Below are 24,458 nucleotides of genomic sequence, written 5' to 3' on the forward strand. Positions count from 1 at the left end.
CTCTCACAGAGAAATAAATTAGAGCTGCTGTTTCTTTTAGCTTTGCTCTCCTGTTCTTTACTATTTATTAAAAAAAAATGAAATCTCCCCTTTTATTAACCCTCAGATTCTCATATTGTAAGCGAGTGAAGTCACTAAAGGCAAATAACCTTACTAATTTGCTGAGTGTGAAGAGAAAAGTCCATGGTACAGATTAATGGATTAGGAGGGAGACACCTAACTCTAGGAGTTTACAGTTGGTAAAAACTCAGGCTTTGTTGTACAATAAGTATCACTGTGTGTTACACAATTACTGGGGTACTAATTGCTTACAGTCATACAAGCATAAGCAATCCTTCAAAATCAAGTAAAATAGAACAAGAAAAAAAAACACTGTGGAAAAATTCAGAAATGTCCAAATATTGCTGTTTCTTGGGCAAAACTCTACTGATCAGTAATTGGGTTCTCCAACAAGAAAATATGACTGTTAGAAAGTAGCAATTTTAAAGAAATGAGAGCTATGCAAAATGAATTTCAGTCCCTCATTATATAGTTTATAAGTTTGAAAAAAAGAATTCCAGGCTGTTAATTAATTCATAATTCTGGAAAATATTTTTCCAAGCAGTGAATCTATAACAATAACTATTATACAGTCTCTCTCTTGCTCTCTCTCATTATGAGAGAGACCCTTATCACCAAATCTTCGCTTCACAAGCCACCCTTAACCCATCCCTGGGTGGTCTAAAATCATTTAGTGTGTGCCAGTGACATGAACATTTACACATCTAACCAATATATATTTAACCAAGATAATCCTTTAAACCGTGATATGAGAAAGTGACATTACAACACCACAGACAACTATTTTTTCCATTGATAAATTCACCTCTTTCCCGAAATATACAAAGTTCATTGCAAAATGGTGATAGCAAAGTGTTCATTAAGCCATCAGAACAAATCACCTTGTTTTCAAAATAATAACTTAACCTTAGTTTCAAGTGCATCAATGTATTACCCTAAAGGATTGTCACTTTTAAACAGTTTACACAACAAAAGCGTTGTGAGGAAGTCTTACAAGCAAAACTGGTGCCGGCTACTCGAAAGATCCATTAAAAATTACCATTAGTGATTTTAAATGATAACTGATCAAAAATACACTTAACGTTCACCCTATTAGCTCTTCAGAATGCGAATTTAAGTTTAGAGTAAATACAGTGTCTTCTGAATATAGTCAACAAGCAACAAAGCCAGAGCCCACAGTCAAAGGTTTCCAGACCCGGCAGAAGGAATCTACTGTACGGCATGGATCTCTGTCCGTGCTCAAAATATCTAACGATATTTTTCATCTATACTGGACTTCTTTGAAGAGTACTCTACTGTTTCACATCCTTCTTTCAATCTAACAAAATGTGTTAAATAAAACCTTTAGATTAGGTTTAAAAGCAGCTGAAAAACTGGCTGCTTTAGGCTCTAATTATCAGAAGACTGTTATCTGGGAGCTTTGGGCTCGCAAATATCAGAAACCCCAATAACTTATCATAAAAATACAAGCTCTTGGTTTTGAAAAATATACAAAATGCACTGCACATGGAAATATCTCTTGATTGTCAAGGAAGACAAGATATCAGTCTTATTCATAGATTTATGCTGTGCTTGAATTTCAGTGATCTTTGTTTTTGCAGATTCCATTTTTCACTGTTTTGGGTAGCCTCTGACCTTTGGTGTAAGCACGGTACCAAAAATGGAGAAAGAGCAGCAGAAAGATGCACCCGTAACTCAGAATGATGTACAGAAAGACTGGAAACTGGTACTTGCAATCCTCCATGAAAAAGAACTGGCCTATGTGTATAGTGACAATAACGAACTGGACCTAACAGACGGAAGAATGAAAAGTATTGTTTAGCTACGAAGAGTCACAATGGAGCAATTATTTAATGCATTCTTTGTCTGCTTATGTTTAAACACTCTCCAACCACATCCAGGCTACTGTTGGACAGGGAATTTTATCTTTCAATCTAGCCTCTATGGGAATGACAGTGGGTGGAACAATGTCAAAATGCAGATGGGAATTTGGAACTACTATTCAGTCCTGCCAAAGTGCACAGCTCCAGGGGGAGCTATGTAAATGTCCCTGGAGCAGGGCAGTGCAGCAGCCCTTTCACACTCAGAGAACCATCAGTCTCTGGCTTGAGTCCTTGACTGATGAAATGCATACAGGACCACTACCTTATGGCCTAATTTTCTAGGGCAGTTTGATTTCAAACATTCTGTCCTGTTGGTAGACTGGATATTTCCGTTGGTGGGGAGGGGAAAAAAAACATTCTAATTAGAGCCCCGCTTATTTTGTAGGAGCCAAAGCATCGCTAAGTCCACATATCTGCCACCGGTCCTCCACCGTCATAGATAAAAAATACATCCTATCTGCCAACTGCAGCAGAGAATCTGCAAGGAGTGAGAGAGCATTGGTGACCCTCCTAGCGATGCCCAAGGGCTCTGTGTTCTAGAACGTTCTACACAGTCTTAAAAGGGACATGTTTTGGGCTAACATCCAGATTTTTTGGATATATTTTTTCTCATGATTAAAAGGCAACATGCGTTCTGTGGAAATTTTGGAAAATAAAAATCTATACATAAAAATAAATAATGATTACCCACAATCTGTCCTGTTATAACCATAGTTAAGATTTTCACATTGTTCCTGTTATAATCATCAGCTTTCCTTGCATTATCTTTTTTTTTTTTTTTTTTTTCGGTACGTGGGCCTCTCACTGTTGTGGCCTCTCCCGTTGCGGAGCATAGGCTCTGGATGCACAGGCTCAGCAGCCATGGCTCACGGGCCCAGCCACTCCGCGGCATGTGGGATCTTCCCGGACTGGGGCACGAACCCATGTCCCCTGCATCGGCAGGCGGGCTCTCAACCACTGCGCCACCAGGGAAGCCCTCCTTGCATTATCTTAAGGAACTTTTAGAACATTCTTGTGCAGTAGATACAATTATTCCTCTCATTTTGCAGACGAGAAAATGAAACCTTAGAAAGTGTAAGCAGCATCCTCAACATTCTATGCAGGTGTGTTTGTGTAAATATTATCAACATATTTGAAAAAATAATGAACAACATGTATTCTTTTTGCTATATAAGTATTTTTCCACATTATTAAAAAGTTTCTACAACATTTAAGAGTATGTTAAGTGAAAGAAAAGCCTGATACAAAATTCTATATGCAGTATAGATGTTCTAATTTCTCTGCAATGAGGACATATTACTTTACAATCATAAAAAATGCTTAAAAAAGAAAGGACTTGTGAATAATTTTCATGACTTTGTAATATTCCCAAGCAGGAATTAAAATAATTTACTTCTTCATTTCCTTATGGTTGGTTATTTAGGGTGTTGTCACTTTTGTCAATATGTATATTACACCACCATTCTACACCTTTAATTCCCACAGTACTTTTACTAGTTGGAGGAAAAATAGACTTATAAATGTTAGGACTAGATAGGCAGGCACACAGGAAGGCTCATAATCCTCTCAAAGTTACATTCCCTCAAGGTCATTTAGACCTAGAATATGGAATGTCTAACTTCTAAGTTAATATTATGTATAATGAGGTTCACATAATTTTGAACATAAATATTTTTATTTTATATAAATGCATAAAATAGTATAAAGATACACACGCTAGTTTAGTTGTCTGAGCCTCTTGACTACCAAATAGGCTTTGCTTTCAATAAAGTTCCTGACAAAAGTTCACATAACAAAGAAAGGACAATGAGGGGATGCCGTAAGAGGCCAGACAATTTATATCCCTGTGTTTTGTAAACTTTGCTCTTTAGTTAGTATCCTCATTTACAAGGAAGACAAGGGACTCCAGTTTAGTTTAGTATCTGGTTTTAAAGAAAATTAATTACTCACAAGCTGTAATGATGTCAAATACTTTTTCCACCACAAATACTTCTGGTAGGCTGGTCCCAATGCACACAGTCCATAGTAGGAATACATGACTACATGTACAGCTGTATTTAGAAAGGCATGGAATGTTCCCAAACCACCTGGAAAAAAATATTGTAAAATAGGGGCACTGTTCCTTAAAATGAGACATATTTTTCTCTGAACGGAAATTTTAATATAATTATTTCTTTAATTTTAGTAGGAAGAAAAATATATATGAAATATCACTATTGTTAAATAGCTATAAAATTGGAGGGAGCTGGATAATACATCCAGTTAGTAAAACTAAAATACAAATCTTGTAGAATAAACTAGCATGACTTTATTCTGTGATATCTTAACCTGAAAATAGTCTTATGATTTGGGTTTACTTTAACAAACTAAGTTGACTTCCTTTTAAATATAATATATTGCTAAGTAATAGTAATCAAATTCATTTTTAGTGAGAATTAACATATATAAAGCACACAAAGTACACCAATCTTAAGTGTACAACTTGATGATTTTTTTTTTAACTTGACGACTTTTTACACATGTATACACCTATGTTACCACCACCAAATTCAAGATATAGAACATTGCTGATGCCACATAAAGTTCCCATGTGCCCCTTCCAAGAACATACTCCTCCCAATGTAACTGTTATTCTGACTTCCATCATCAACTATTAGTTTTGCCTGTTACAAAACTTCATATAAATAGAATTACACAGGATGTATTCTTTGTGGCTACCTTCTTTCAATCAACATACTGTTTTTAAGATTCAACCATGTGATTGCCTTTTTATTGCTGTGTAGTATTACGTGATATAAATGCATCACAATGTATCTATCCTCCCATTAAAAGATATTTGAGTTGTCTTCAATTTGGGTTATTATGAATAAAGCCACTAAGAATATTATTTTACATAACATTGTGTGGAATCAAATTAACTTTTTCCATTCTCAATAGTTTTCCATAAATACTTTTAGTGCCACAATTTTTTTTTTTTTTTGCCGCACTGCATGTCATGCGGAACTTCCCTGACCAAGGATCAAACCTGTTCCGCTGCAGTATGCAGTGGAAACATGGAGTCTTAACCACTGAACCACCAGGGAAGTCCAAGTGCCACAAAATTTTGGCAGTAAAACCACTGGCTTTCATTACCAAGCTGTCCTAAGTTTGCTTTAATCAATCATTGTTTTTCCAAAATAAACATTTATTAATTGTTAAATCATCTTTCCTTACTGCTTCTATTTGACTATTATCAATTGTGCCTTCCTATCCTGGTTTTCCTCTTCTAATCTCACCACATCTCCCACTGATCACTTTCAATTTAGAATAGAAGAAAAGGACCCTGGGGGGAATATAAGCAAAAATTGTTACAATTGTCTTTAGCTGGATCAGTAGTACAGTGGAAGGGGTAACAGAGTGTTCAGTTGATGGTAGGGAAAAAAACCAAAACTCTTCCCTAGTGTCTCTTTCCTAAGATGCACAATCTTGAAGAATCTTCATTCTTTATGCACAGCCTGATTCAGCTTAGTAATACTGACCTAGAATTTAAATTTTTCTCCAAAATATGCTATTTTATTTATTCTAATATTCTTTGATTTCAGAAATTAAGCAAAACCTCACAGATTTGCCTATGTTAGAGGAAGGGCTGAATCCATGAACACTATGAGTTATAGAAAGTTTAAAGCAAAATACAAATTTATTACTTCAACCACAATCTTCTAAGGAGAAATGTCATACAAATTGTTTCATGGAAGAAATAATTATTTTTTTAAAAAATCATTCATAATTGCAGCAATGCTAGATTCTTCTAAATACTTCTAAATACTACCACTGCCAAAGTACACCCTTAAAATACCTGTTTTAAATAATTACTTTTAAGTAGTTTAAATATTCCCCTAAAGTCTCTTTTATGCTATACTGTGCTTCATAAACTTTCCTAAGTAAATCAAATTTCAGCTAATCCTGTAATTATCACAAATTTCAAGTCAGAAGAAACTGAATTAATGAAGCTTATTAACAACCTCCCAGCTTTTATTATTTACATTTGGATTAGTCTTATTTCCCAAAAGAAACTTGAATCAATAAATTAGTATGGTATGAAAACACCTTTTCTAGGCTAATTTAAAAATAGAATAGATTAGGAGTCAAGTTGCTTAACATGGGGACAAGCCAAATACCTCTCAAGTCCATTTGTCTCACAATTACATATACACAGGAAATCTATTTCATGCTTGATAATGAACTACATTCGACTGAGCCTTTCTCACCAAGACACCTCTCCCAGTTTTTGGTAGAAGAGTTCTATTTTCCACTCAGAAACTTTCACCATTTAAATGTCCTAAAATGAGGCTTCTACGGACAGGAATTTAACAAAGCACTAGTGTAGCTAAGAGTGTTCAGTAAGGGTTACTGATCAAAATAAGCTATCAAATCAAATTAACTTGCTTATTTTCTCTAGTAATGATTATTTTCTGATAAGTTATTTTAATGTTTGTTCACAGAACAATCACATTTTAATTAGTAATGCTTTTCATATCTTCTTTGGAAGGCTTTTCTAATAAAGTATTTTCTAAGCTTGTTTTCTTCTTCATAATAGTTCTGAAAAGCAAACATCTCAGGATGAATTATAATTAGTACCATCACATTTTACTCCTTTGGTTTGGAAAAAAAATAAAGGAACCACCTGGGTAATTATCACAACTCTCCATATCTCTGGGAAGGAGTATATACATAATTAATATAAAAACCTGCCTCAGAAATATTTTCATCACGTTCAAAAGAAAAGGTGGATTGCTATTATCCCAGGGAGGAGTACAACAGGCAAACAGGAAATTAAATACTAGATAGATATCAGCTGTGCTCAAGTTTTTGAAAGGACAGTTTAAACTGGACAGTTTTATTCTAGGAATGAAAGCCAATGCCACACCACACTTCTGGGAATACCTCAGCTCTTGTTGCTGTGCTTGTCACTGAATAGATACCAGGTGTGCTGTACAAGGGTTTACTAGGTTCCACACATGAGACTGAGCAGAAGTGCCAACTCATGGAACATATGAGAGAGAAGAAAACATTATTTTCTACCACTTACATTTTGTAAAGCCGACGGGGAATTGAGGTGTGGACAATGAATCCACTATGAAGTGCTTAATGTACATGGTAACATTGAAAAATTGAGGAATATTATACGTTTAAATGTTCATTATTGAAAGCATTGCTTGTTTTTTAAATGGAAACCAGACTATCAATGGACTCAAAGAGAGAAACTAGAAAAATGCTCAACTCTATTCTTCAAATAAAATTTATTTTTTCCCATTATAGAACCAACAGATATTCAAACTAGACCACTTTTGTGTCGATTTCTCTAAATCACTGTTTTTGGGGTATTGTCTTCCTATACATTTTTAATCTATATTTATTTTTCAGTGTTGTAATAGAATAATCTGGTCTCAGGGAAGAAATCTGAATAAGTAAGTTCTAAGGGTGTGAAAATACCTTGTCTAGCATACTTTAAAAACAGAATAGTAAGAATAGCCATCTATTTCTGATAATTTAGGAGCCAAGCTTCTTAACAAAAGTTTGAGCTAAATGTCTTTCAATATCATTTGCATTTCACAATTATAAACACAAGACATCATAACCATTCTATTACTGGATGTTTAGGTATTTTCTAATTTTCACCAAAAAAAATAGTGTTAAGAAATACCACTGTAGAAAGAACTGAGAGGCACAATATACACGTGAGAGAAAATAAAAACACAGAAAGCAAAGAAAAATAATGGAGATTAAATAATATAACTACCTTCAATTTGTAAAATGGACACAGATGAGACTATCTTGTTATAATGTGAGTTAAATTTTTAAATTAACACATATACATTATAAGAAAAACAACTACATTTCCTTTAAAAAAAATCCTCAACAGATAAATGCCAATTTTGGGCAAGGAGCTACTTTACATGCTGGAAAATCTGATGCCCTTAGGCCAAGGTAGGGACAGCCCTTCCAGCTCCCCTAGGTTCTGCCATCTTCTTCTAGCCACTAGCTTATCCATGTCCCCTCATGCTCTGAGACATGCAGAATTTTTCCCCATGCCTAGAGAGTCTAAAACTCAAACAAGAGTTCCTCAATTGTGATTTCTCTTTCCTTTCAGTCTTACCAAGTCAGAAAACCCAATAGAGGTGAGCTCTTCACAGAAATGTTAAAGCTTTGTCTAGTATGGGCTGCAGGCTGACATGAAGACTTCTTAAATTGAAAAAACTAGCATACATAAATCCCCCAAACAACTTTTGCTAGTAAGACTATATCCTTCAGGATATCACTTATTTAAAAATTTATGATAGGTAAAATTACTTACCTTTCTGTATTCTCATATTCTAGATGTTCAGAAGCATAAAATCAAAACCAACTAAAGAACCTGTTTGCCAAGCTTTTGAGTTAAATTATTTTTGACCTAAAAACAATATCAAAACATCCTTTACTATGGTAGGATGTTTAGGGAAGGTGGGAAACTGCAATTCGACACATCTTTACAGCGTTATTAGGGATTGGGATGTGTATCAGTTTTTGGAAATTTGAAAGCAAAGAAGACATGGAACTTGAGATAAACATTCTAACTTCCTAGAAACACAAGGAATAAGTTATCTAACTATATTCCTATAAAGCCAAGGATTTTGCCATTTTATTTGTTTGTTAATTATTTATTTAAAAATAGTTATAGAACTATATAGGACAAGAATAAAATCCAAACAAAACAACTAAAGGATATGTGTAGAAGACTATACCTAAAGGTCTTACATATTAAAGAGTATTGGGGGGTGGAGGGGAGATCTAGTTAGGAGTCCTATGTTTATGTTTCAGATAATGAAAGTCAGAAGTTTGATCAAAGTGATTCTTTGATGTTTTGAGATTCTTTAAAATCACATTTAAGGACAGAATTTATGCTTATAGCATACAGAAACGTAATCAATTGTAACACATGATCCCAACTCTCCCTTGGCTACCTGCGGCAAATTTGACTCCAAACCACCAGGTCCATGGCATGATGGTATGATGGAAGACATGCAGGAAAGTCACTTGACTATTTTTCTTACGCAGAACAAAAAAGATCTGAAATAATTTAAAGAAAATCAAGTTCATATAAAATCATGCAATAATTTATCTAGTGTTACAAAACTATTGGCAAAGTGCAAATTATTCCACGTTGTAATGTGCTTTGAAAGAGTTGCCTTACAGAATGCCTGTAGAAGCAGCTGATTCTCCAAGAGGCAGCTCAAAAGCTAATAAGTATGAGAGAACTTGGGTACGATGCCTAGTCATGCAAGAATCAATAAAAAGGTGAAAAGATATTGAATGAAGATTTAAAAATCAAAGATATAAAGTGAAGAATATGACCAAAAATTACTGAAAAAATGTTACTGGTTTAAAAAAAAAACCCACGTGGATTTTGAAATATCTGGGGAAGCAGAGACTCTTAAGTCCTAGGACTGAATTTCTACACTGCTCCCTAACTAACACATCCTACCAAGTTAGATAAGGGATTAAGCAAACTAAAAGAGGACTTGTAGCAAATCTGAAGTTAGCAAATTATTATTAAAGAAAGAGGAAGAGGGAAATACTTGAAGAGTTAATTGGGGAAGTAGGGTGGAAAAGAAAGCAAAGCAGCTTGGGAAAAATGAGAAGGGCAACAGAGGCACCATCCAGATTGAATGTATCCAGTGGTTTACAGAAACGACAAACAAAGAGGTAGAAGAGGAAGGCTTTGTGGAGGGGGGGGGTTCAAAAACATATTCAAAAGCAGAATTAAATGTTCAAAAATATTCAAAATGCAGAAGACCAGTGATGAGTTAGACTTCTAAGTACAGGACTAAACAGAGTAGCAGAAACAAAAGCGTTCCTAAGAGTAGTTGAGAAATGTGGTTCAGGGAAGAACACAGAGCAGCAAGTTTCCTTATGGAAGCTGAAACTGAGAACATGCAAAGCAGGAACGATGAAGTCAAAATGCTTTTGCTTATGCACGTGGAGGAAGGCAACACGGTGCAACAGAAAAAGCCATAAACCAGCAATCTGGGGTCCTAGGTCCTAGTCAGTAGTGGTGTTCCTCTGGACAAGTCTTGTAACTTTCTGGCTTCCATTTCTCTTCAGATTTAGTGCTCCAGGCTAGGTCAGTGGTTCTCAACCCTGTCTGCATATTACAGTGACCAGGAAGGTCTGTTTTTTGTTTTTAAATAACCATGCCTGGTCTCTAACTCCAGACCATCTGATACCAAATCTCTGGGGGCAGGGCCCAGGTTTTTGTTTTCTAACGCAGTTAGGTCTCCAGCACCACAGCGGTTGAGAACCACTGGACTACAGCAGGGGTTCTTGAAGTGTGGACCCTGGACCAACAGCAATAACAGCACTTGAGAACTTGAGAGAAATGCCAGTTCTTGAGCCCCATCGAACACGTACTGAATCAGAAATTCTGCGGGTGGGATCCAAACACACGTGTTTTTAATGAGTCCTCCAGGTGATTCTAATGCATGCTAATGTTTGAGAACCACTGGATTCTACACTCACTAAATTCTCCTTTCTAATTCTAACATTACGTATAGCCAGCTGAGAAGGTAAAGCATACTGAAATTTGCTACCAGAAGTGTAGTGGTATATATTCTGAAGAGAGAAAACAAGTGTCAGTCTTAGGCCCCGAACTGATTCCAGATAAATGAGATCCACATGCCACAAAAACAAAATAAATAGCCAGCTTTCCTTTGTTTCTGGAAATAAAGGCGCATGGCTTTCTCCTCTCATCATGGATCCTAATCCATGGTACTTGCTTCTCCCAGGCCTAGCCACTCAAAGTCAGAGTTGATACTCAGGAAGGGAGAAGACCAGTAAACACGGACTTCAGAAAGGCAGATGGAAATAGTTTTGATGTTACCAAAATTACTGATATTCCAGGGAAAAGCTAACATTCTAGTATAAGTTTATGAATTTTGAAGCATTTATCTTCTTAAAGGAGTATGGATGACACAGTGCTTTGTTATAAAGAACCAAAGGCAACATATTCTCTGCTCTTTGCTTCTTGAACTTACTTCACAAAACAGCTGTCATCCATCTATATAGAGACATAGCTCTGTAGTATATGTGTTAGTTACATTCTTATCTTAACCAGGTGGTTGATATAGAAGAAAATCTTTTGGCATTTGCAAAAGATTGAAAAATAAGTTTATCCTATTCTCTAAAATAACTGACAATAAAAAGTAAAAGATAATATGAGGTCTGCCTGAGGAACAGAGATAACCAAAGTTATAAGACAACTGTACACTCACAGTTTATTGCTCTCATTGAAACATCAAACATTTACCAAATGTGGTGATCATATACTCACAGTATCTAAGAGCTCAATAAATTTGGAGAAGTAATAAAGCCAGCAGGTGCGTGCCATCTGCAGAAACACACATAGATATGAATTTATTTATTTATTTTTACATGGAAGAAAATTTTATTTTTTCTAATTTTGGCAAAATTCACATTACATAAAATTTACGATCTTAACCATTTTAGAGTGTACAGTTTGGTAGCATTAAGTACATTCACATTCTTGTGCAACCATCACCACCGTCTATCCACAGAATTCTTTTCCTCTTATAGGACTGAGACTCTGTAACCATTAAACAGTAAGTCCCCATTGGTGAATCCAGCCCCTGACAACTACCATTTTACTTCCTATTTCTGAATCTGATTACTCTGTGTACCTCGTATAACAGAATCATACAGTATTTGTTTGCCCCTTTGTACCTAGATTATTTCACTTAGCATAATGTCCTCAAGGCTCAACCACATTGTAGCAGTTGTCAGAATTTCCTTCCTTGTTAAGGCTGAAAAATATTCCATTGTATGTATATACCACTATTTGTTTATCCATTCATCCGCTGATGGACACGTGGGTTGCTTCCATCTTTTGGCTAATGTGAAGAATGCTATGAACACTGGCGTACAAATATCTCTTTGAATCCCAGCTTTCAATTCTTCTAGGTATATACCCAGAAGTAGAATTGTTGGGTCATATGGTAATTCTGTTTTTTGAAGAACCAGACATAAATTTACTTTTAAATCCAAGAAATTCACAAAGAAAAGCACCAGTTTTCATTTTACAGAAAATTACACACCTGAATTTCTTTGATTTTTTTTCTTGTAACTTTTAGCTTTTTCTCTCAACACATATATTCTGATAATTGAGTCACTTACTAATTCTGATTTCACATTCAGTGTTTACAAAGAGTCCAAAAAGTTTTAACGTTGATTTTGTGTTACAAGTTTTTCCAAAAAGAAACTTACCCTCAATGCTGTAGGCGAGTGTGAATAGTCAACAATTTCACATCGAAAGGAATAACCTGTACCCCAGCCAGACATCACAAACTGCAAGAGAGCACATGCATATTAAAGAAGGAAATATTTGCTCAACGGCTACAATGAAGGTAGTTTTGAGTATGTCTCTTCATTACATTCTCAGCTGAGTCAGCAGTCAGTGCAGAAGGAAAGGCGGGCTAGAACAATTACAAACCAGGAACTCGCTTGATATCAAAGCATCAAGAGTTTTCAAACCGATTCACTTTGTTATAAAGCAGAAACTAACACACCATTGTAAAGCAATTATACTCCAATAAAGATGTTAAAAAAAGAGTTTTCAAAATTTTAAAGTCACATTTATATAAACTGTGTACTAACTAAAATACCTATTTCTTGGAATGATTATTCTAATATAGTGGAGAACAAAATACTAAGAATGTTTTGTTTGAACAGCGAATACTGGTAAGTGCTTGACCTTATGTACATCTCTATGTGCTTGTGCACATGTCTGTGTACTCTCAAAGGGGTGACTAAGTCTGAAATCAGTCTTTTCTGATAATTTCTAGCCTTTGCAATTAGTCAACAAATAAATGAGCAAAGCAGCTTTCTCAATGTACTCATCTGATGGCTGCATCAACTGGGTTTTTCCTATCTCAGCTAGTGGATGTAACGTGAAGTGATAGTCCATAGCTTTTAAATCAAGATCGACCAAATACAAGACTCGCGTATTAATTTTGCTTTGGATTCACATGACAAGTAAGAGATGAAAATACTAACAAGAAAGTGCAGTCTGGCAAGCCTTAATTCCAACACACCCACGAAGTGACCTTAGGCTAGTGGTGAGAAGAAAAAGTCTATTGTTGATAAATCTGGACCTTAACTCAAAGATTACATTGACGTTCTTTCAGTTTGACGGTGGTAAGGTCTCCTTTTAAAACAGTACCTGAAAATGAAAAACTAAGGGTTCTAATTTAAAATTAACATTTATATTAAATGGCTGGCTTAATTTAGTGTTCTGACAATATGACCAGTTCTTCTCTGGAGTCCTATTCTCCTGAATGCCAACATCTTCCCTAGGATGTCTTCTTTCTCAGCATAAGGATTATATCATTTTCTATTACATTACAAGTTTGCACTTTTAATTACTGTTAAAGCTGAAATGACAACTTTACAGTAAATTAACTTCTAAAGGCAAAAGTTTATGAGGCATAATCAGAATGACATTTTAATGGTAAAAAGAAAAGAAATGAAGGAGAAAGAAAAACTACTTACACTGTGGTATTTAAAAACATTATCCTTTTTGATTGATACTAGCTCCTAGCTTGATTTGTAATATAAATTAATCACACTATTAACTTGGTAAATTATGAAATCTTGAGAATTAAGATTCAGAAAAGTATAAGACATATATCATGGGTGAGAAAAGTATCTTACAAAAACACGTCAATGAATTTTCTCAAAGGAACAAGGGAATGTGGTACAGAACTAGTTAAATCTGTTTTACAAAATCCTGATCTGTCAGTGAGCATCTTCCTATTCTTTTGCACTTAGACTCACTTCTGACTGATGCAAGTAACACTCTAAGTCCATCCACTCAGATGGGGATGACTGATTCCCCATGCTACCCTATGCCAAACAAGTGCTGCACCAAATAGGAGAAGCTGTGGGATGTAGCCTTCTTCAGGGTCTTCACTGGTCTCTCTTTATTTCTTGACTGGTGCCAAGTAACTAGCACACTCAAACCATCACTATAAAATGAGGCATGTGGGTTCCTTTAGTCTGATGTACTTCCTCTCACCTTACTCATATTTGCCCTAACATCCCTAGTAGAGGGGTTCACTCTGTAGAGCAAATGTAATTGTGCCCCACCCAATAAACCATGCATTTGAATGTGTCCTGGAGGTGATGTGCTGCTCAGCTGTCAAAAGTCTTTGTTTAAATAGAAAGTAGAACTTAATGCTTTCCTGATATTAAGTTTAAGAACATTCCAAAAGCCTGCAGAGCTTTTGACATATATGTCTATATTTTAGGCTTTCACAAAGGAAGAGTAATAATTTATATTTGGCAGGTAAAAATCCCCCAAACTGCATATAAGTTACTCTAGTATTACTGGTTAATGGGAGATAGAAACTCTCAGATTCAGATATTCTCAAACCTTTTATGTTGTAATTGCTAAAACAGAAACCAAAACTTACTGGTTATAACTGGATTCCTTGCAGAGAAATATATTTGGGGACATCACATTCAATGGTACAACCAGACACAGAGCATAAAGGGATCTGAGAGACAAGGTCAATCCTGACTCTATAAAATGAGAGAAGTGAGGCCCAGAGTATTTAGATGACTAGTTCAAAATCAGGTAGCTAGTTAGTAGTGCAACTGGGACAAACTAGTCCCTAGTCTCCTGGCTTCCAGGTCTGTTCTTAGCACTGTCCTATAGTAGGCAATATCCTATCTCTGATAACTTGCCCAAAGCATGTATTTTTTCTGCTCCCTAGCTCTATTCTATTACTCCTTCCCTTTCAGTTGCTTATGCTCCAGAAAGGAGAGTAAGGTGACCTGTGAGTTAATTTTGGAAATAAAGTAGAAGGCAGCAAAGGAAGTCCAGACTTCAGGAAGGCCGTGAGAAATGAGGCCAGAGCAGATTTAAGGTGATCTGATCAGGCGGATCCGTGGCAGGAATCAGGTTGGAAGGATGCATGTGCAGAGGCCATGGTGTCTAGAGAGGCTGGAGAGGTCATGCGAGGCCCTCCTGGGACCCAGCTGTGAGGAAGCATAGGCTATGCTGCAGAGGAAGTAAGTAAGGAGAATAGGATGAGGAAGCCAACCAGCATTGGAAGAGAAGCAAGAAATCCCAGAAAAGCAGGTAAGGGAGGATGGCTGAGACTTGTAATCAGCAGAGGGGAGAGAGAGCATACATAAGTCTGCTTTTGGGTCCTAGAAGTTCTCCACCTCTCTTATTGACAGTTAAGGGACAGCTTCCCTCACCTACTGCTTTGTATGAGTCTAAGTTCTCTGTCCCCAACAAAGCCCAGCTAAATCAAACCAAACAGTCTGCCACCTAACAGGTCATCAGGGCATGCAGAACCCAAAGCTGCTACCATGATGATGTCAACTCATTAGAGTCAGGATGAGCTCTGATGTCAGACCGACCTGGATTCAAATATCAGTCCTCCACTTACCACCTACAGTACTTTGAGTAAGTTATCTAATTTCTCCAACTCTGAGTTTCCTTAAAATTTAACATTTATGGACTCATTCAATCATCTTTTATGGCTAACTGCGTGCAAGTCCCTGGACTTAATTTTTCTCACCACCTGTGAGGCAGACTATACTGAGATCCTCTAAGGAGTTCAATATCTGGTCTATATGTAACAATTTTTTGACAAACATCTACTCTAGTGAGCTAAGTTTCTGAAATTTCTTAAATCTTGGAGAGTTACCCTTACAGTCATAACAAGAAACATCATGACAGACAAACATAAAGACTCAGGCAAAATTCTCCCGTTAGGAATACTGAAGACACTTGCCTCATAACACATATACACAGAAAAGAGTACTATGAAAAAATTGTACGTTATCATCGCTTTCTTGAGTTCAAAGGGCTTTCGATTCTCCATGAGCTTTGGTCCCAGGGATGTGACAAAATAGACATAGAGTCCCAGGATGACAGTTTGTGGCAGAGGCGAGGACATGAGGAGCCAGTCTTCAACTCTTGGATCTAAGAGAAAAACAAGGTGTAAGTGCACATCCATTTAGCCAAGAGATAACTGACAGTAACCAGTATTTAAGTGAGCACCTAGATCTTAATGCTGACGGTGGACTATTTGGTCAGTGATCACTGCTATTTTTAGGATGTGCCAAGGGAAATCACCAGGGATTGTGATGGAGCTCGAAACAGTGAGGCTCAAAGGGCAAAAGGAGGTAGTGGTTACCAGAACCCAGGAGAGAGCCATATGGAGGAGCCCCTATGGTGAGGAGCTGTGACCTTCAGTTGAGGGATTCAGCCAGCACGGCAATCCTGCAAATAAGGGGCCAGGGAAATCAATACCCCAGCCTCACCCTCCTCCCTCTCTCTCCAGTCACCGAACTGAACCAGAAACCAGAGGGCAGGGGAGCAAGCCCATGGATGTAGTTCATCCTGGTCATTCTACCAGGGGTACACAGTTGAATCTGAAGAACAGAAGATACCCAGCAAACTTTTTTGTTTGTTTTGTGTGTGTGTGTGTGTGTTTTTGCGATACGTGGGCCTCTCACTGTTGTGGCCTCTCCCGTTGCGGAGCACAGGCTCTGGACGGGCAGGCTCAGCGGCCATGGCTCATGGGCCCAGCCGCTGTGCGGCATGTGGGAGCTTCCCGGACCGGTGCACGAACCCGTGTCCCCTGCATCGGCAGGCGGACTCTCAACCACTGCGCCACCAGGGAAGCCCCCAGCAAACTTTTATCATCTGTCTATAACCACCAGTAACATGTTAGAGTTTCTCCATCCAGACATGCTTTTATATATATAAATGTTTGGTTTTGCTTTTTCTTAACTTTCTTCTTTCCCCAAGGAAACTGGGGGAAAGTTTTCTGTATACTGTATCATACAATTGAAAGGGGATTTAGCATCATTTAAGTATCTAAAATGTGGGTTCTAGGTGTCCAAAATGTGGGCTAATCAATCTGATATTTTAAACAAAAACAAACAAAAAAGTACTAGCCTCACAACCACGTAAAAAAGAAATTCACGTGGTCCCTGCTAGTTCCAGGCCATGAGAATTAGATCAATTAAAACTTGCAACTCAAGATGAAATGTGAATAATTCTATAATCTTAAGTAGTTCGGGTATAATTTTACTAAACTGCCTCATGAAGCCAGAATATTGTAAAGGAAAATACGTATGGACAAGTTTCCAAATACATCTGACTCAAAATTGAGTCTTGACTAACCTTAGGTTGCTAAGTACTATCATTCTTGTTAATTGGGAAAAAGGGTGGGGGGAATACAGCCCTTGCCCACTGAAACTGCTAATGATGTGGCCGATTACCAAAAAAACGTTGCATATCCCTTCAAGTCTGACTTCCTACCCAATGCAAAAATTTCTTCAGTAGACTCCACACCTGATGACTCACCTGGCCTCAACTTTATTACTGGAAAGTTCACATTTGATACTCAGATATACCAGGGCATGGCTGTAGCTATTAAAGGTGATTTATTCTATACTCAAATGTGCTTCCCTCAAAAATACTGACAGATGCCCTATCTCGAAATAATACATAAGCCAAAAGTCAGCTCTAGGAGGGACCCCAAGATATTTAGGAATTTAATGTACGACAAAGAAAGCCTCATAAGCAAGCAGGAAGGGAGAGACGATTCAGTAAATAGGAAAACTGACTACTTGGGAGAAAAATGAGTTTGTGCCTTACCTTGTATGCTATCCAAGCATGTCCCAAACTATGCAATATAAGAAAGCTATTTAAAGTCTTTCCACAAAAAGTGGGGAAAGGCTACTAGAAATGCTAGGTTAAACAAACAAGTGCCTTTCTGCATGATTTCTTAGTGCTTCATGTTTGTTGTGAATTGCCAAGATGAGAATGGTGGTATGCAGCATTCCCCAAACTTACTTGGCCATGTAGCCCTGTTTTTTTGTAGAATACTATTTAACACCTTGTGGAACTAACATTCTGTGGAGCACCGTTTAGGAAAGATAGCCCTTTGCCAAAATAAATTTATAAATGACGGACTTTTTCCATCAGTGGGTAATCCAAACCTTAAATATATGAACATCATAAACCATATTAATAGGTCAAGTTTTTACCTCCAATGAAATAAAGACTTAAAACCAATACTAAAAGAAGGCTTCTGGAAGAATGTTAACATTATCACCTTCAGATGGGGACAATATGGGTGATTTTTATTTTTTTCTTTTTCTTTATAAGGAATTTTAAATGTTTCTGTTATTAATGGACATCACGGGCATGATGGAAAACTAGTTTTTTTGGCTTTTGTTTTTGTCAGCAAAGGAATTCCTGAATCAGAAATATTTATTGTACTCTTTCATTAGCTCAGTGGTGGCAGGGGAGGGGGGAAGGGGTGGTACGCGGGTATCAAATGACATCATATTTCTGTTCTTCTGCTGGTAGCAGTAGGAGAAACAAAAAGCCAGGAAACGCATGCTGGGCTGGCTCATTTTATTTAAAAATGATTTAAATAAATCATTTTTCCTGTAATTTAACATTTTAAGCACACACCTTTTTTTAAGAATCCTGAGTGTGACTTTCCAGTTCTACAGATTTTTAAAAAAATCTTATCTTTTAGGAAAAGCTAGCTAATTTAATTTCATATTATTTTCAAAGCAAATAACAGAACAAAACACCAAGCTTTTTCATCCTATTTCAGTCTGCGCTCTGATCCTGGCTCTCACATAACTGACTTGTTATGTGACCTGAGGCCACCGACTTAACTTCTCTGTGCTTAGTTTCCTCATCTGTGAATTGGGCATAAAACAGCAGGTAGCTCAGAGAGGATTTAGTGAGTTATTTTGAGTAAAGAGCCTGGCACAACCTCAAATTGCTCAGTAAGCACGGCTACTATTATTTCAGCAGATCTCAGTTTTGTCAGCACAGCAGAATCACCTCTGGAATATTTATAAACCAGATAGCAAAAAAAAAAAAAAAGACTCGGCATGGGTCCCAGGCATCTGTATGTTGAGAAAAGCTGCCAAGGTGACCGTGATGAACCAACAACGTTATAAACCAGGGCTTCAGTGCTTCCTTCACCTACACTGAGGTCCTCAGTACTCCTCACTAGGTGCTCCGCAATAATCTTTTATGTGATTTCCCTGCCTCCTGACCCAATCTGCTATGTCTTGTCTCTATACAACTGCCAAATTCACTTTCTAGAAGTAAAGCTTTGCTCAGATTATTCCTCTGCTTAAATTAGCTCTCCCTGCTGAGCGAATAAAATTCAAAGTCCTAATATGTCCACGACTTTGATGACTGCTCACTGTTCCTGCCTTCTCTCTTGGCAACAGTGATACCTTTCTGAATAGGGAGCCCACTTCTGTGTGAGGCAGGAGGTTCCTGGTGATGAGACGTCTACAAGCCAGGTGTGGCTAGTGACTCCATAAGGAGGTTGTAGAGGGGGCTGCTCGACAATGTTTAAAGTTAATTCTGCCTCAGTCTGTGATCCCACAAATTACAAAAGGATCAGGGGTCAAGTGAATTCTGTTTTCCCTAGAGAGGGAGGGAGAGTTTCATGTACCTTGTATTTAGCATCGGAGTTGGGCTTAAGTGTTATGAGCAGAACCAAGATAAAGGCAGAGGATGGGAGGGCAGGCTGTCTGAGAGCCCATGACCCAGTGATTACCAAAGTTCTGACTTATTACTAGCCCGATAATGCTTTTCTAAGAGCGTTCTAAAGAGAGAGAGTACAGGAGAGTACAAGGGCCACATACATAGAATATTAATGAACTTTTCCACCAACTACTTTTAAGAGTGTGTTCACTTCTTAAGTAGCATGTACTAGCTCAAAGAGTACACCCTTTTAAAGGTATAAGCACCAATAAGATGAAGAAGCTGGAAGGAAAAGCAAACATGTACCTCTCATACTTTGTGAAGTACTAAAGGTTCAGAGTGGCAGCAAATCTTACTCAGACATTGTCTTCTTGCAAAAAAATCACAACTATGTCTGAAAAGTCATCATCATTATTATCCAAATGCAAGGAAAGTTGCTTTTCAAACATTAAAAATGTTATAGGGCTTCCCTGGTGGCGCAGTGGTTGAGAGTCCACCTGCCGATGCAGGAGACACGGGTTCGTGCCCCGGTCTGGAAGATCCCACATGCCGCGGAGCGGCTGGGCCTGTGAGCCTGCGCGTCCGGAGCCTGTGCTCCGCAAGGGGAGAGGCCACAACAGTGAGAGGCCTGTGTACCACACACACACAAACACAAAAATGTTATAGCATTGTTTCAAGGTTTGACATCTCATATCTAAGAATCACAATAAACCCTCTTATGGCTTAAGTATTAATTAAACTGTTTTTAAATTCTGTAGCTGTGGAATTTTCCACATGAAATAACTATGCATGACCACCACTTCTCTAGCAATCAGAAAACCAATGAATATCATTAAGTTTTCCAAAGTCTACTCAGGATTAGGGCCAAAGCCAAGAATACGCTTGAAATTCTTGGCACTTGATCATGGGCTCAGACCTTCAGAGGGTAGGCAAAGTAAAACCGGACTAAGATGGCCAGAAATGATTCCTAATGGCTCTCAGAGATCGATACCACACTAAGCAGAAGGAAAAAACCTCTCCAGTTACACGCGATAGTGTTCTCATAAAGTTATAAATCTCAACACAAAGCATTTTAACCCTTCCGGATTTTGACAGGAAAAGAAAATGTGGAGAAACTTTTTAAAAAAATGATATGCTATATTAAAAGTGTTTGAAGATGGAAATGCTCTATCAGTCATCAACCACCACCACCGGTTGTGTAGGGATATTTCCCAAACAACAGAGCATTTTCATGCGTATTGTCTGGTAGCTGCTGGATACCATTCTCATCTCTGTTTTGCTAACAACAAAGAAACTGAAACCCACAGACAATAAATACTTTGTTCAAGATCACCTAGCTGGTTCACAGTAGTGTCAGAACTTAAATCTAGGTCTTCTCACTACACACCCCTACCCTTCCTCTTCTCTCAAGACTTTAAATTAGCTTAGCTTCAGATAGGTACCATCACCTGCCTCTTTCCCTCCTCCCCCCTGCACTGTTTGCAACACTGCTTCCAGGGTTCTCCTTGCCTCTCCCTAACCACCTCCACCCCTTTGTCGTTCCTTTTTCTGACCTAATATTACTGGGCTTTCCAATGTAAGTATTCCTAATAAAAAAAAAGTGTTGACCCATGAATAAAAGTGGAAGTGGAATTCAGAAGTAGTTCATCTTAAAACATTTTATACTTCTAGCACTATATAGATACTCATCGTCTGAGTTAGGATATGGATTACCTGAATCTCTTGGGTTCCTGCAATTGGGATAGTTAATAGCAAGAGTTGGATAGTAAGGGATCTATTCTTCCAAACGGGTCTATTTTTAAAAATGTACCCAAATCTACTTGGTTTTCAAGGTTAAATCATGAGAGTTCAGGTAGCAAGTTACACCTCTACTTTGAAAAGAAATTAAAATATTCATATTTTTTAAAATAAATAAATAAAAACCATTAGAACAAAACAAAAAAATTAGTTTTTAAACTACTGAATTTATGAGAAATACTGTAAACCTTCAGAGAAAGATGACCTCTAAAGAAACCTACAATTCTCTGCACCATACATAAGTTGAAAAACTAAGAAAAAAAATGAGAAAATATAAAAATTCCCTTAACTCTCCATTCACCAGAGTGAAGCTTCTTTATTTATGGGATCTCTTTCAGGTCCTTGGCATTCTTCAGGGGCAAAACTGTTAGGACCTTTTTCAGTGAAATAAGATTAGTCTTCAGTAGTCTACTGAGAAAGACAGCAATCATGAAACAGTGTATCTTTCCTGAAATCAGTGTAAATTGGAATATAATTTCAATTATGGTAGGTATCAAGAGGTGACACTTTTCCTCCTGGATTTGGTGAACATGTGATTTCTAATTGATGGGTAAGAACTAATCTGAAGTGGTGATGGTGGTGAATATGTGGAAAGTAATTCAAATGTGAAATGTCAGAATACTAATCCTAATCAGGAAACATAGGTTCTAATCTTTTCTGCTAACAACTGACCATGACGTTGGGAAGGTCACATCTCTGGGCCTCAGCTCCTCCAACTCTAACATGAGGAGGTAGCTTTCATGATACCTAAGTCCATCTCAGCTCTAAAATGTGCTGATTCCTGTCTATTTTAAAAAAAAAAATTACCTTTGTTATATTATTAACACATTTCGTAGTAGTTATAAAAGCAACATACATTTGTGTGGTTTAAAAACATCTAGACAGGGCTTCCCTGGTGGCGCACTGGTTGAGAGTCCGCCTGCCGATGCAGGGGACGCGGGTTTGTGCCCCGGTCCGGGAAGATCCCACATGCCGTGGGAACGGCTGGGCCCGTGAGCCATGAGCCGCTGGGCCTGCGCGTCCGGGGCCTGTGCTCCACAACGGGAGAGGCCACAGCAGTGGGAGGCCCGCATACCGCAAAAAAAAAAAAAAAATCTAGACAGACATAGATAAGGAAATAGAAATTACCCATAATCCTACCACACAGAGATAACTGCTAACCCTCACAAAAAAAATACATGTGGTATTTTATAAGCTGCTTTCATTTAATGTATTTTAAACTTCTTGCTATGGCATTAAATGTTCTTCAACAACATTGATTTTTACTTTTCTAATGGGCAAGGGGAGAATTACTCTGGTCCTTCTAGAATTACTCAGGGGTTACCCTAGGAAACACTCCCCATCCTTTCTGATACGCCCCTGGAGGCTGCGGCCCTTCCCACTCAAGAGTCATCCTGGACAGAGCCATTGTTGGCAGTAACTGTTATTTCCCTTAGGAGCATTAGGGCAGAATCAAGCCTAAGAGCCCTGTGCCTCCAAAATCACTTCTAATGGCTACTGAGTTGGAATGTACCATCATTTAAAAACCAGTTCCCTTCCTTGGATATTAAAGCTATCTTCACTATTATAAACATCGTAATGAACATCATCTGTGTACCTCTATCTTTGTACATATCTTCAGTGAAATCTTTGACACTTCATTAGCTAGTAATAAAAATCAGTATGTGGGGTGTCAGTGAGGGAGTGTTAAGTTGCAAAGTCTCTCGTTCTGTTTCAATGAAATCCTATTAAATATGGGAATCTGACAGGAAAAAGAAGGATGAGCCATAGTTAAGAAATTTGGTTACTTACCAGCATCTTTGATCCAATTACCATAAAGACGCACGGTCCTCGATGTAAGATCACTGAAGGCCATTTTCCACAGGATTTACTCGCCCTTACAATGGGTTCTTCAGTAAAACAAAAAAGAGATGTGTTTATGATCTATGGATGCAAATAAAGCCGTTTCTACTAATACAATATTAAAAATTTAATAGGAATAACTGGCAAAACAACAAACTTAGGGTAAATGCATTAGTGAACCACATTAAACCCTGATGCAGTTGCAAACATTTAAGACTTTTCATCATAAGGACAATGCTTAATTCACTCAAAAAGCTGATGTTCTATGTACGAGATGCAAAAGGAGTAGGTGATTCTAAGAACTGTTGTAGGAGCATCTATTTCCCTTTACGGAAACAATATAGGTCAGGAATGGACTGTACCTCCCATGGCAATGTTGAAGTAAAAACCCAGAAGAAAGTCAAGATGACAAACTTTCAGAAAAGATACTCTGATCCAGAATTTTTTTTTTTTTTTTTGCTGTACGCGGACCTCTCACTGTTGCGGCCTCTCCCGTTGCGGAGCACAGGCTCCGAACGCGCAGGCTCAGCGGCCATGGCTCACGGGCCCAGCTGCTCAGCGGCATGTGGGATCTTCCCGGACCGGGGCACGAGCCCGCGTCCCCTGCATCGGCAGGCGGACTCTCAACCACTGCGCCACCAGGGAAGACCTGATCCAGACTTCTAGCTGACCTTCAGGCGTAAGAAGATCTTCTATATTCAAGTGTTTATAATTTAATTGAAATAGAGGTAGAGAGAGGGAGGAAAAGATCTACAAGAGCCAAGGAGAAGTTGCCTAGTTTATCTGGACTGACGACAAAAACAGCCAGAAAAAGAAGTCTTTTGAAAAAGAAGGCCAATGAGGGAAAACTAGCTCTATCATGTATTAAAAGATATTCTAAATATTCAGTAATTAAAACAGTGTGACACTAGCACATGAAGAGGCAAACCAATGGAATAGAACAGAACATCCAGAAACACACCAAAAACTTTGGGGATTTTAGTACCATTTTTCATAAATTCTAAGATGTACACTTTCCCAAATTTTAACATCTCTGAAAACAGCACACACCTTACAAAGGAATGGTGCATCATAAAATGAATAGTAGGTTTGATTTCAAGTCATATGGTGGGAAGATGAAAAGTTCTAGAGATAGCTGGTGGTGACGGTTGCACAAAAATGCAAATATACTTAATGCCATTGAACTTTACACTTAAAAATGGTTAAAATGTTAAATTTTACATTATGTATATTTTACCACAATAAAAAATAAACCCTCTAGGTCTGCAACAGAAAAATTCAGACTTTATTCT

The 24,458-nt window shown here is 37.7% G+C and overlaps 1 protein-coding gene across 1 annotated transcript; it reads right to left on the minus strand.

The window, feature by feature from the left end:
* Positions 1–1,639: 1,639 nt before the first annotated feature.
* On the minus strand, positions 1,640–23,179 carry ELOVL7 (ELOVL fatty acid elongase 7). Its single transcript, XM_065874241.1, has 7 exons — positions 23,116–23,179; positions 15,782–15,972; positions 12,240–12,320; positions 11,290–11,346; positions 8,924–9,029; positions 3,894–4,030; positions 1,640–1,849 (listed from the first exon to the last, which is right to left on the minus strand). The coding sequence occupies exons 1-7, from the start codon at positions 23,177–23,179 to the stop codon at positions 1,640–1,642; spliced, it is 846 nt and encodes a 281-aa protein (XP_065730313.1).
* Positions 23,180–24,458: the final 1,279 nt, after the last annotated feature.

Source organism: Phocoena phocoena, chromosome 3, assembly GCF_963924675.1.
Source record: "Phocoena phocoena chromosome 3, mPhoPho1.1, whole genome shotgun sequence".
Taxonomy (NCBI): Eukaryota; Metazoa; Chordata; class Mammalia; order Artiodactyla; family Phocoenidae; genus Phocoena; species Phocoena phocoena.

Bases quoted from the DNA above. Each gene is read 5' to 3' on its own strand.
- ELOVL7 (XM_065874241.1), bottom strand. From the start codon at position 23,179: ATGGCCTTCAGTGATCTTACATCGAGGACCGTGCGTCTTTATGGTAAT. The intron at 12,321-15,781 runs GCAAGTGTCTTC...GCTCTCTTGCAG, and splicing joins CTGTGTATATGTGTTATGAG to TTTGTGATGTCTGGCTGGGG. The intron at 4,031-8,923 runs GTAGCCAAGGGA...ATTTTTTTCCAG, and splicing joins TGGAGTCAAATTTGCCGCAG to GTGGTTTGGGAACATTCCAT.